Source organism: Mycteria americana, chromosome 6 (genome assembly GCF_035582795.1).
Source record: "Mycteria americana isolate JAX WOST 10 ecotype Jacksonville Zoo and Gardens chromosome 6, USCA_MyAme_1.0, whole genome shotgun sequence".
NCBI classification, from domain to species: domain Eukaryota; kingdom Metazoa; phylum Chordata; class Aves; order Ciconiiformes; family Ciconiidae; genus Mycteria; species Mycteria americana.
This window is the reverse complement of record NC_134370.1, coordinates 937219-950821: the sequence shown is the minus strand read 5'-3', so window position 1 is coordinate 950821 and position 13603 is coordinate 937219. Positions and strand designations below refer to the sequence as shown.

Sequence of the window (13603 nt, the reverse complement as noted above, 5' to 3'; positions counted from 1 at the left end):
GATTTATATTTACTGTAGAGTAAAACGCCTCTCTAAATCTGCAGTGGATCCCGCAGGAGACTGACAGCAGTGAGGATACACTACAAAACAACGTTCAATTGTTATATTTGGCGACACCATTTCTGAGGAAAGAGCGTGTGGGATTGTATAATACTTATGAATCACACGATTTTGCTCTCATCTTAAATGTAGGCTTATTCTAAAAGTACGAGCTGAAAGGGAAAAAATTGCTAAGAGAGCAAGTTTTCTTAAGAGTTTCATTACTTGTTGGGAAATAATATTTGCAATTGCTAAAATGCTGAAAAAATAAATATTAACTTATTTGGCTATTCTGGAGTAACGGATCAACAAAAAGAATGTAAAGTATTATCAACTTCCACCACTTCGGCTATAATAGTTTCTGGATTTTTGAAAAACTTCCCGCCCGGCAGCCTGCCGCGCATCCGACAGGGCCAGAGAGGGAGGGGACGCCCGCGGCCAGCCGGCTGCCCAAGGCTCAGCCTCTCCGGCCACCGAGGTGTGCAGCTTCCCCGGAAAAACTGCCGCTTCTGCCCCTCTTCTGCCTCCACGAAACCAGGGAGCTGCTCACGAGGCGCTGAGCCTAGCCTTAAAAACATTCCAGTAGTAACAGAACCCTTGCAATCTCTGAAGGAGGTCACTGCGCACCATGCATTGCGGATGCACTGCCTTGCATTTTTTACATAAAATATCACTTTTGCTTACCCACTACTTTCCAAGTAAGCATGGCCTTTCTTTTACGTTTACTATTTTCTCCTTGTGGTTCTGGCTGCACAAATTTTTAGGCAATCTCAAAAACCGCTGGGTTGGAAATACTGCGTACCTGCCTCGATGACACCCGAAGCCACAGCTGCAGGCGCCTGCCTTTACAAGAAGCCACGCTGTCGCTTGAAAGAATGCATTTCAAACCGTGCCAAGGGTGCGCAAGACACTTGGGGAACAAATCCTAGGCAAAATTTTGAGCAACCCAGGTCACATATACAGTAAGAGAAGGGACCACTCCTCCCTTCTCAGTCTGTCATCCTGCACTCAGGGGGATATCAAAGGGTTTCCATCACCTCTCATAAATGTCGCTCTTCTTGCGGTTCCTGAACTCCTTATTTCTATCACCCTGCGACGTGTCCCGGATTTGCTCTTGCCCCGGCTCCCTCCCAGCAGCGATCAGAGACGCTGGCACAGGGTCAGTCTGTGGCGTGCTGGTCGACTGCGGGTGAAGACGATGGATTTTCTGATCCCTGCCCCACGGCGGGCGCTCCTTCACAGGGCAGGGCAGGCAGAGGGAGGACGGACCACCCGGACCACCCGGCAGCGGGAACCCGGGGAGGGCCACGAGGCTGACTGCTACGGACTCATCCCAAACTAACCAACGATCTTAGGATATAATGCACTATTTTCTAAAACTTGTAAATTAGTATGTCGTGCAAAATTTGCTAATGATACATCTGAGCTCTAAAGGAATATATTTTATTTGGCCAGTGAACGTGTTGCAAAGCACTTTTTGCCCTTAGTCGTCTTCCAGCAAAAGGCCACGCACCTGATAATTTGAAGAGATCTCCTAACTTTTTTTCAGCAACAGATCACTAAAAATAGTTACGTTTCAAATTGCTCAGCACTAACTTGATTGTGTGTGCACTGGCAAAAACTATCCTCATTACCGAGTAACATTTTCAGGTCCGATTTTAAGAAAACTCCTCAAATCAGGCTGAAATCTAACAAATAGCTTTAGCTGGTAATGCTTTTGAAACGCATCCTGCCTAGCTAGTCACAGTAAGAAACGGCATGCGGTGTATCTCCTTGGCTTCCCTGCAGCCGTCTTAGTCCCCCCACCCCACCAGCACCCCTCGGCGCACGTCTCTGCAGCCGCCTTTGCAGTGCCTGCGCAGACCCAGGCACGGTCAGGACGGCTTTCGACCTCCCGCCAAACCCTCGCGAGTTAGGAGCTCTCTCAGGAACACTGCTCGGAACACGCTGGCTACAGCCCAGCGCCGGCCCGTTCATTGCAACTACTAGCCCACCTCTGCAAGATGGAGTCCTTCAGAGGGACCAAACACTGGCTGTGTAAAACACTACATAGTTTGTCTAATTTTTGTATTAATAAAAGATATAAATCATCATCTCTAAAAATGCTAGTTTCTTCTACTCTTCAAGCTGTTATTTGCTACCAAAACTGGCCCCACGCAGTATCCCATTCACCACAGACTGTCACAGGTCTCAGTATCTCCATGCACATGAGATGGACTACTTCTTTAACGGCAACCACCGGGAGCATCGTAGTGCCCCAGGACACCTCAGTCAAACTGCACACACCGACACACCATGGCACAAAAATATTTTAAGGTGAAGTTGGCAGGGGGGTCCCTTAGGAGGGACCTGACAGTGGCATTTGCAAGAAGGCTGTGAAAAACACCCAACACACACACAAAGGTTTTTGATGGAAAAAGAGAAGCTAAGCTGTTTTAAAATGTTTGATGCCCTAACATTTGGATATCTTCTGTGTAAAGCAAGCTGTTTCCTGAACGCATTTCATGTTCTCACGGACTCCCACTGTAGCAGCTCACTGGGTTTCTCCCACCGACGTCCGTGACCCCCGGGACGGGGAGAACGTGGCTCCGGCGGCCCCCGAGGGCAGAGGGGAGGAGACGCTCACCAGAGATTCACCAGGAACACGTGCTCGATCTCCTGCAGGATTTCCAGCTCTCTGAACACATTGCGAACCTCATCTCTTTCGATGCACTGCTGTTTGTTCATGTACTTCATGGCATACATCTTCTCCGTGTCTCTCTTCTGCACAATACACACCTAAAGTACCCCAGAAGGGGAGGGGAAAAAAGAGATTTAGTAAAATGTTCCATATCCTCACTTGCTGCTTTACTGGCTGAGACCCACACCGCTCAGCGCTTCTGCCCCGCTATCAAACACTCCTGATCCCCGGGCTGTGACCCGGGACCCCGGAATGCGAGCACCCCTGCTCCCGCGCAGTGCCCGTGCGCTCCCGTTCTGGGCGCTGCACCACCCCGCCCGGGCCGTCTCTGATTGCGCAGCCGCACGAGAGCTTCCTCTAGGACGCGGCGGCCGGCGCCGGGAGAGCCTTCCAGCAGGGAAGGGTGTCTGGGAGCTGAGGGACAGAGCTTTGTGCTCGCTGCCTCCGAACGGAGACCGGCTTCGGGCAATGGCGGGGCTTCTCTCCCAGCCTCGCCTCCATTCTGCTCGCATCCGCTGGCTGCCAACCTCCAGCAGATTGTTTTTAATCTATTGCGTACATAGCTGTGCTCTGAAAGGTCAAAATAATCCAATTTGTTTTAGCAGAAAGCGATTAAAATGTAAATTTGTTAACAACAACAGCAACAAACACCGTGCCCCTAGGAACGCAGCAGTACCCTGCCCTGGCAAGACACAGACCCGCCCTGCTCGGGGTCTCGCGGCCCCCGTGCCCCCCCCGTGCGCCAGCCCAGGCTCCGGCCGCCAGCAGTACCGACCCCTCGCCAACAGGGACGGGTCCTTCCCCGGGCGCGGGCCCTGCTGCGGACCAAGCTGCCTGCCGCTGGCCGGGTCGCTCCCGCCTCCCGCCGCCGCCCGGTCCGCTCCCCGCCGCACGGGCCGGCACCGCCTGTTCTGGCGGCCGGGCAAGCAGGAGGCCGCGGTGGGTCCCCACGCGAAACGTCAGCTTCCCACCGGCTGCTCGCAGCCGTCCCCGTGCCGGCACGCGGAGCCGGGCCGCCCGGCAGCCGCCAGTCCCTGGCACCGGCGCATAACCCGGCACCTGGCCCCGGCACCTGCTCTGCCGACAGGCACGAAGCCCGCTGGGCTGGCATGGGCTTCCAACCAGCATTGCCTTTGGCGTGCCTCCCCCGCTGCTTCCCAGTAATAACAACACCTTAATTACCACGGTGACTATTTTTAAAAGAGCTAATTAGTTATCAAGGTAACTATTTTTAAATGAACTAATGACATTTCTACATCTGGTATAATTACATCTGTTCTCTTTTAATTATCAGACGTGCCCGTGATTGCAACGCGCTGGAGGTATTTTGTTTGAGAAAGAAATAATTTGGCATTTGTGCGGCAGCCTTCGTCTGGAGCGGCGCAGGGAGGCTGAGGCGGGGCGGCTTCGTGCCGCTCGTTAGGGAGCGGGTCACTTACCCAGCGCCGCAGCAAGGAAAGGGAGTTCCTGCGGACGCAGCAAACATCGCAGGCAGACGGGAGCCGCCGAACCCTCCCGCACTTCTAAAATACTGCCATTAATAACCATTTGCAAGCGCTAACGGCGCACAATACAATATCATCAAGGACACGTTACAGCAAGAAGGTGACAAAATAATAGGTGGTTATCGTTAGCCTGATAAAAACATCCCAATTAGCGATGCACACTGAAATTACGGGGATTATTTTGCAGTCATCATTACAATTACAGTAAGGACGGAAAATTATGTATTGAAATAACTCCAGGCACACCTCAGACCTCACGTTAAAGGCTCACTTCTCAGGCACCTTGACCTCAGCAATTTTCCCTGGCCAAACTCACCCTTTGCCCAGAGGCGAGCACCGTTGGCAGAGCCGACCGCGGCTGGCGCGGGAGCGGGCTCGGCCGGCTCGGCGGGCGGGCAGCCCGGCCCCGAGGCCACGGCGGGCCGCATCTCGGGCCAGGGGGTCACCGGGCCCCGGCTCAGTCCCCGACCGAAGGCCGCTGCCGGCTGCCCGTCCCTCGCCTGTGGCGGCCCCTGCAAGCCCGACGCCCGCGCACGGGGCTCGCCCTGGGAGCCGCGCCCCGCGCTGGATGCCGCGCCATGCGCTGGCTGCCGCGCCCTGTGCTGGATGCCGCTCCCCGCGCTGGATGCCGCGCCCTGCGCTGGCTGCCACGCCCTGTGCTGGATGCCGCTCCCCGCGCTGGATGCCGCACCCTGCGCTGGCTGCCACGCCCTGTGCTGGATGCCGCTCCTCGCGCTGGATGCCGCACCCTGCGCTGGCTGCCACGCCCTGTGCTGGATGCCGCTCCCCGCGCTGGATGCCGCGCCATGCGCTGGCTGCCACGCCCTGTGCTGGATGCCGCTCCCCGCGCTGGATGCCACGCCATGCGCTGGCTGCCACGCCCTGTGCTGGATGCCGCTCCCCGCGCTGGATGCCGCACCCTGCGCTGGCTGCCACGCCGAGGCGGCAGAGCCCGTGCCCCGCACGCCTCTGAGCTAGCGGGCAAGAGCCGGTGTCCCCAGCCCCGTCCCCTGCCTGGCACGGTCCCCTCCGGCGCCTGTGGGCCTGCCTGGGCCATCGGCCACGGCTGCCAGGGACTGTTCGCAACGCAAAACCGCCAGGTAAAGCCCCCGCTTTGTGCAAACTGCAAAACAATAATGAACTACCAACTGCAGCGCAAAGCACCGGCAGGACCCAACCCCTGCCTAAGCAGACTAAACTGGTCGTGCATTTAATAAACCAGGCAAAAATACCTTTATATTTTATAAATTCTTTGAGCAGAAAAGACCCAACAATATCCCTTTAAAACACGTTAATTGCTATATAACTTCTCTAAAAACAAGCCTTTGAATAACAGCCATCCAGGCACTGAACAACATCCTTTCTTGATGTCAGTTTATTTCACATTATGGCTAGAAGCTCATTAATTTCTAAAATTTTTTTTTTTTAGTTTGTGACTTGCAATATCTTAACAGGTATTGCATTTTATATTTATGTCCTTGCCTCTTGTTTCTCTGCAGGGAAAATGGAAACCTAGTATACTAAATGAGAAAATGATGAAAACTTCTTGTACTCTGTAATCATAATAAATAGTTTTCTGAAATGGAACAGCATCACCTACATACAAAGCAATGCCAGTTTCAGGCGCTCTGGAAATTTTTGTTCTCTGTTTTCTGGAAAAAACCACCAACGTGGGCGTCGATGGAAACGTCCTTCTTCCAGCCAGCCCTCCCAAAACGCCGGGGTGCGGGGCACCCCGCGGGACGAGCGGGAGGCGGCTGGCCCGCGCCCGTGGGCAGCGCGGGGTGGCCTGGGGCGCGTGCCCGCGGGCGGCGCGGGGTTCTCGCTGCGGAGCTGGCCGGGGCGCAGCCCCCGGGGCAGCGCACCCACGGCCGATGGACGCCCGGGGCGAGAGGGCACTTCCCCGGCGCCCCAGGCATGCTCTGTTGGTACCGCTATAACTACCAGAGCCGTTAATCGTCGACGAGCACGTTAATACGGCTCTCGGCAGGGATCCGGCGCGAGTCGAACCAACGTCAGGACCGGTGTCCGGTGCTGCCCCGGCCAGGCTCGGCTGCTCAGGTCCTCTGCCACAGGCAGGAATCCTTCGTAAAATGCCCCTGGTTACAGAAATGCCCCCCGAAACGTCAGCGCCCCAACACTTATCCTTCCCTTTTTGTGCTTCTCCATTCATGCATCTGTTCCTGGGGAAGGAATAAACATCTACTTGGTAACAAGGCAGAGTGGTTTTTTAAATTAATCTCAATCCATTTGCAAGCAGATCTACAATGCGAAGCGAGGCAAGAAAGCAGAAAGAAGAGACTACTTTGTCCTCATTCTGCATAATGCGGTCCCTGGCCACACAAAGGAAATTTTCAGTGGTTAAATACAGCCATTAGAAAAAATTGTATGTACTGCTGCCAGATTTGCGAAGCAGAAGGCAGGCATCAGCTGGTAGTATATTGCTCAAGACATGGCACATAAAAGATTTAATAGAGTCCCAGATACCCTGAACATTCAGCTGCTGCCAAATGGTTTGTATACAGCTGCCTTTGCTTTTATTGCATTAAAGGCATAAAGGGTTTGGAGCCTGCATTTGCGATTCAGGACATGAGATGTGCATTTAACATCTCCCAGCTCGGTCTCACTTTATGGGGCCCCAGACAATGACGACGCCTGTATTGTCACCATAGCTGGCAGCGTCTTCTCACCTCAAGCTGGGACAATCTCGGTCCTCACTCAACAGCCCCAGCTATGGCATTAATTTATAGGGGACTAACGAGGACCATTGACCTAGGTGATATCAAAAAAGTAACAGGCGGGGAAAACTGACTCTTGACTTCGAAATACCCACCTTTCTTTAAGGTAAGAGTTATCATTAAAAACACAGTACATGAACAGAAGTGCTCAGAGCTGCCTCTCCGCTTTGTGCACAGAGTTTGTTTCTATCAGCAAAAGCAGTCAAGGAGTTAACCTGACTTCATTTTGCCTTCTGTGAGCACCCAGGAGATCCTCGCCGCTGCCTCTCCCGAGGGCAGACGCGCGGCGCTGCTCCCTGCCACCCTGCTGTCACGCAGCACGGCGCGGATCATGTCCCCAACCTCATCCGCTGCAAAGCCGTCCCTGCAGCTTCCCAGTGCCAAAACATCTCACCCTCTGCTCAGCTGACAGTAAATGCGTCCGTTTAAACTGTCCTGATAATCAATGAGAGAGAGAGGAGCAAGAACAGCCAAGAAGTGAAGGGATGGGAAGCCAAGAGGCATCCCCGCGGCAGGAGCCGGGCAGCCCGCGGGGCACTGGGCACAGGGCAGCAGGGCTGCATCCCTCTGCCACGGCAGCACCGGGCGCCTGGAGGACTCTGTGCCGTGCCGTGCCGTGCCAAGCTGAGCTGTGGCAATGCTCCCACGCGGCAAACACACACCGCACGGAAACATGGCACAGCACCCAAAGCTCACCTGATTTTCCCGTAGCATCTGAAAATCAAAGGGGGGAACACAAAGGGACCAGCTTTAATTTGAGAAGACGGAACGAACAGCAGCCTCTGGAGCGGGGACGGCTGGCACGGCTCTGAACCCACCGTCCTGCAGTCAGCTTGGTGGTGGCTGTTTTCACCAGCTTCCAACTGACCCAGGGAAAACATTAAGAATTTCAAATATCAGACCACAATTTAAGGTTTAGGAACCAAAACAAACAAACAAAAATCCTGGGACTAAGTAAGTAGAACATATCTGAGGGACATAGACTTTTGACTGGTTTGTCGTGCCCCTGTACTCGGCACTGGTGAGGCCGCACCTCGAATGCTGTGTTCAGTGTTGGGCCCCTCACTCCCAGAGAGACATTGAGGGGCTGGAGCGTGTCCAGAGAAGGGCAACGGAGCTGGGGAAGGGTCTGGAGCACAAGGCTGATGGGGAGCGGCTGAGGGACCTGGGGTTGTTCAGCCTGGAGAAAAGGAGGCTGAGGGGAGACCTCATCGCTCTCTACAACTGCCTGAAAGGAGGGTGTGGAGAGGTGGGGTCGGTCTCTTCTCCCAGGTAACAAATGATAGGACGAGAGGAAATGGCCTCCAGTTGCGCCAGGGGAGGTTTAGACTGGATATTAGGGAATTTTTCTTCACTGAAAGGGTTATCAAGCATTGGCACAGGCTGCCCAGGGCAGTGGTTGAGTCACCATCCCTGGAGGTATTTAAAGGACGTTTGGATGAGGTGCTTAGGGACATGGTGTAGTGGTGGGCTTGGCAGTGTTAGGTTTACGGTTGGACTTGATGATCTTAAAGGTCTTTTCCAACCTATATGATTCTGTGATTCTGTGATTCTGTCTTCTACAACCACCCACACCATGACTGTAATTTGCAGGGATGAACCTTGCTCGTTGGGTAGGAAGCATACGCACCGTTTACACTCTCACACAAACCTGACTTTAGGATAAAGCCGCAGGATAAACCTTACTCTGTAGGTTCAAAGCACTCTCCATCACACCATGGGCTAAGCACCAAAAGCAGAAACAAAGTCCATAACCTGCCAGGAATTAGTTGGCTTCTTATTGCCCTGCATCACTCGTTGAGTTGTTGCTTACAAGACTTATTTCTGATTTCCACCCAACCGTGGTGTAAGTTGGCATGGAAATACAGCACTGGGATTTGGGCATTTTCTGGTGTCCAGGAGACTTGGACACTATGTCCTTTTTGGAAGTTTTTTTTGTTCTTGTTAATTTAGCATACTTTCCCCAATCATCTCAGTTTTTGCTGCTCTGTACATTTTTCAGTCCAACTTGCTCTCTCTTAGGCAGGCTTTGCCTTTTCTCCCTTAGAAATCCAATAACTTTTTTCCTGCTGATTCTGAAGGAATCCAATGGGCCGAAATCCCCACTCAGATGAAAGGTCATCTCATCATTTAATAGGATGTCCTGACTTATCTCAAACTAATTATAAAGGGGCAGCACAATTTGTCTGGGCTCAAACAAAAGCAAGTAGTTTGCATTCTGGGCAGGATCTGCGGAGCTGATAAATACTTGAGATTGCTTGATCTCGGCTGCACAAAGATTATGTTTTCCTTCTGCAAATGCAGATGTCATCTTAAATTAAGGCACCCGCGATCCTGTCCTCTGCATCGGATGCGAATACCCACAGCTGGGTTCAAGAGATCTTCCTCTTGCTTCTGAACTGTGAGCAGCAGGTTTTCTTCTTGAATCTCTCAGTGGCTTCTGCCTTTGAGAGACGAGACACGTGCTGTAATCCTTACATACATAGACACTTTATTGACTGCGGCTGAGCCATCAGGAAGTTTCAGCGTACAAAGCTGGGTTTCACTTATTTTGTTTTTAGAGTAGAGTCAAAGCTTAGCGTTAGCAAGCACTACACACCAACATCAAACACCTTAATCCTACACGACAGTGAACCACAGCCAAACACTGCTCCGGCTTATAAAAATGCTTATTTGGAGTGGTTGCACCTTGCCCACATACATTGATTTCTCCTCCAGCTTCTGCTGAGTATTGGGTATTGATGTCTGGACTCCCATGTGGAAAACCTACAAATCTCCAGTTAGATACTGAAGTGGTTAAAAAAGTCTCTGTATTTCCCATTCTCCAGAGATGAAAAGCACTGCAGTTGCAAGTGGTCATTCTGGAAACGGCCGTGACGCTGGGATGATGCATCGACCCCTCTGGCAGAGCTTATTGGATGCCGGCAGCGCTCTCCAGCCATTAATCACCTGGAGCAGCAGTCTTCAGCTCTCAAAATTAAGCCAACCTGAATGAAGTCATGAGGAATTATCATGAGCAAAAGCACAACCAGAATCTGGCCCTAAGCTTTTACCCAGCAAAGGAAATATCAGTCACCTCCGACACCAACCACCTCCTGCGCGGGCGGCCTGGGAGCAGGCACTGCTTCCCTCTGAGAACGGCAGCGCAGAGACGTGAAGTATTGGGCAAAACCTGGCTCAGCCTGCACCGCTCCTGCTGTGCAAGCTCAACAAGACCTAGCAGTCGCCAGGCCTGCCGGGGCCACCAGCACCATGTCCCAGCGCCGGGTCCCACCGAGACGCAGGCTGGAGCAGGGGAGGACCCTGGCGGGACCACCGGTGGGGCTCATTCTCCCCTCTCGGGCTGCCGGGGCCAAATCCCTCCCCATTTTCCCCCATGTCTATATAGCTGCCATTTTACTTGCAAGGTTGAAACTTGAAATGTGAAGCATAAACATAAAACTGCCCGTGGTGCCCAAAAGCATCAGTAGGCTTTGGGACTGCCTGGGGAAAAGAGTCCCCGCTCCAGGGGACAGCATGGCAGTAGCCTCGGGAAGGATGTCGAGGAAATGGGAGATTTGCAGCCTCTGTAGCAGGAAGAGCGAAGTTCTTCCTGCTGAAGGACCAGAAGCAGTAAGGAGGCACTTACCGCAAGGCATAAACAGCTCGAGCTTTTTTTGCAAACTGGGTTCAGTTTTGATCACTAAATGTTACAGCAGAAATGGGGAGAAAAGAGAAAGAACTGGTAATTTGTGATAGAGCGACGTAAGCACATGCTTACTGCACCTCCGCTGAGACCACCCCGACCGCTGGGCTCACAGGGAGCGTCGGGGTTAAATACCAGTCACTCCAGTACAGCTGGAAACCACTCGCCGGTGCTCAGTGAGGGTCTGAGGCTTCGAAGACAGACTGCAAAACCAGCGCCAGTCAGTTCTTCCTCGCAGAGAAGAGCAAGACGATTGTGATTACTGATCTCTTGCAAACTAGAGTGAGCTTGTCAAGCAAATAGACAGTAAAGCAGGTAAGAAAGGGTTTACTGTAAACCATGTGTTGCTGTTCTGTTGCTGAAAGAATAACCTCCAATATTGATTTTCAACAAGTTCGTCTCCTTTAGACAGGCTTTCCTCCAACAGCTCCCCCGTTAAACCAGGACAGGGAACTGTTCGCTTCTCTGGGTGTTTCCATTCTTTAGAAAGTGGCTATATCTGATCCACTGGGGGGAAATTACTGCCACGCGGCCTTTAAAGAAGAGCCGGAGAGGACTTCATTTGGCAATTAACGCCGCAAGGGGCAGAGCGACGCCCGTGCGGGAGGAGAGCGGGACAGCCGCGGCGCCGGCAGCGGCAGGGCAGGGCCGGCAGCCACCGCAGGCTGGGCCCCCGCGGCCCCCACGCGCTGCCCGGGGCGATGGGGGACCAGCGCCGCCGGGAGCCTCTGCTCCGCCATTTGAGAGCGGTTCTGTACCGAGAGCTGCAGAGAGAGTCTTGCCGATCATATAAAAAAAGATAAAATCAATTCTCAGCTGCTATCAGGAAAGTAACAAACAGGGATCGTGCTGTTCTGGAGAGAAACCGAAGGCATTTGAGACGGCCACGGTGTCAGGGTTGCACAGGACGCAGTATCAGCTACCCTGACATTTAAAAGCAATCTTCGTATCCATTTTGTATTACGATGGCACTGATGGTAATTGAAATACAATCTTTGCCTGGTAATTAATATCTGTGTAAAACTCGTAATTAAAAAGATAATATTAACTTGTTCTACAGTTCTCCTAAACATTAAGGATAAAACCAGCTAATCAATTTTTTTTTTTTTTTAGGCATAGCTAAGATAGCAAAGCTTAAAGCTGCCTCCTAGGTGTATTTGCAAAGATATAATTAAAATACCAGGGATTCATTAACCACATGAACCATGGTGAGCAGCGGGATGAAGCTCTGCTGGAAGCATCTACCTGCTTTCCACGGGCCAGTCCATGGCTGTTGTGTCCGACCGGGAAGGACCCCAGGACCAAGGTCATCCCCTGCGGCAGCCCACACGGGCCCAGGCGTGGGTGGACACGTAGGGGATGGTGACCGTGCCAGGGCTGTGGCCGTGATCCGCCGGCACGGCCCCGCGCTCCCTGGCTCGGGCTGCCCCAGCTGCTGATCCGTTGCTGCCGGGTACCGGCCGCCAGCCGCGAGCGTGGTGAAGGGGGCTCGGCTGGGTCTGCAAACGATGGGCTCCACCTGGGACCAGGAAGGGCCCGTTCCCAAGCCCTCTCTGTCCGGCCAGGGGCACGGTCCCCTCAGGGCCACCAGCGACTGGAAGTGGCCCGTGCCACAGCCATCCCCTGCCTTCCCTTGGGGACACTCTGTGGTCAAAAACTCCTCTGATCCCCGTAATTACCGTGCTGGTTCCCAGCTACTGCCTTGTGACAACCCACAGAAAACAGCACCCCTACAAGCCACAAAAGCACCTGAGTTACGGGCGGTATCAGGTGTGAAACACCAACAACCTCCGCCATAGATCACCTCAAATTTAGCAAATCAGGTTTACCTAATCAAAAGTGTTCTCAAAAAGGCAACAGTCGTGTTGACTCTGACAAAAGCAATGAGCTGGCAGCTGGCTCCTGGGCATCTGGCAACGCTGCCCGGTTCTGCAGAGGTTCTCCTCTCCCAACACCCAGCGATGAGCAAACGAGGAAGGACAGGCAGACAGACGTGCTCTCTCGAGCACGGCTGGAAGTGCAGCTATGGGCAGCACAAAGCTGTGTGCCTTGGGCAGGATGAATCATGAACAAAAAGTAAATGGATAATTACCTGACACACAGGACAGTAAAATCAGCTGATCTAAGGGGAAAGGGCTGGGACTGAAGACCACAGGTACCCTCACCCAGGAGCAGCTCCCCTACAAGAAGAGGCCCAGAAGAGGCACCCGACATCTCAAGGATGCTGGTCCCTCGAAGGTGTTCCCCCTCTGTGGTTGCTGACCCGGAGCTTGGCTCAATGAGCGCAAGAGGCTGGAAACGCCAAAGGCAGCTGGCACCGCAGGAGCCCGTGCAGCCCCTCACCATCCCTTCAGGGCTGGTCCTGGTGGAGGGCGTTCTGGGCAAGACAGAAAATTTCAGACCTGTCCCTAGAAGAGCTCCTCTGACGATGTCGGTGGCCCAGTGGGCAATGGGTCTGGTGCAGTTCAGAGGGACCTCGCGGCACCCTGCTGTGAGCCCGCGGCCGCGGTGGAGCCCGCAGCCCCAGCAGCCGAGCCGCCCCGGGGAGGCTGTGCCACCGCGGCTGGAGGCAAGTCCTGGGAGCAGGACTGCAGAGTTACACACAACTTACCCCTGGCGCTTACCCCACGCTCGGCGGGGACACGTTACTATAATACTGTCTGGTCCCGAATAAAAACATACTTTGAAACAATCAAAAACCTTCATTGCTTGATTATGCAGCTTATTTAACCAGAACTTTGTTCTGGGAACAGTTTTGACAGCGGCGTCTCTGGCAGTTTTTCCCAACTATTATCTTCAGCACACAAAGACCCATTTAAAAGAATGGGACATCTGCAGCTCTGGTCCCAGCGCCAGCGTGCACGGCAATCTCCTGTATTATGCCACGCTGACGAACCCGGCTGGGTGACACAAACAGGCGGGCGGCTGCTGGCTGTGCCGACAGCGCTCCTCTGCC

General features: G+C 53.3%; 1 protein-coding gene across 2 annotated transcripts in view; it reads right to left on the bottom strand.

Annotated features, from left to right (window-relative positions):
- STK32C (serine/threonine kinase 32C) overlaps nt 1-13603 on the bottom strand; it is a 100802-nt gene that overhangs the window by 14451 nt on the left and 72748 nt on the right. For both annotated transcript variants that reach the window (XM_075504306.1, XM_075504305.1), the window contains one exon: nt 2666-2817. In XM_075504306.1, coding sequence (XP_075360421.1) covers nt 2666-2817 — 152 coding nt within the window. The remainder of the gene's footprint in view (nt 1-2665; nt 2818-13603) is intronic.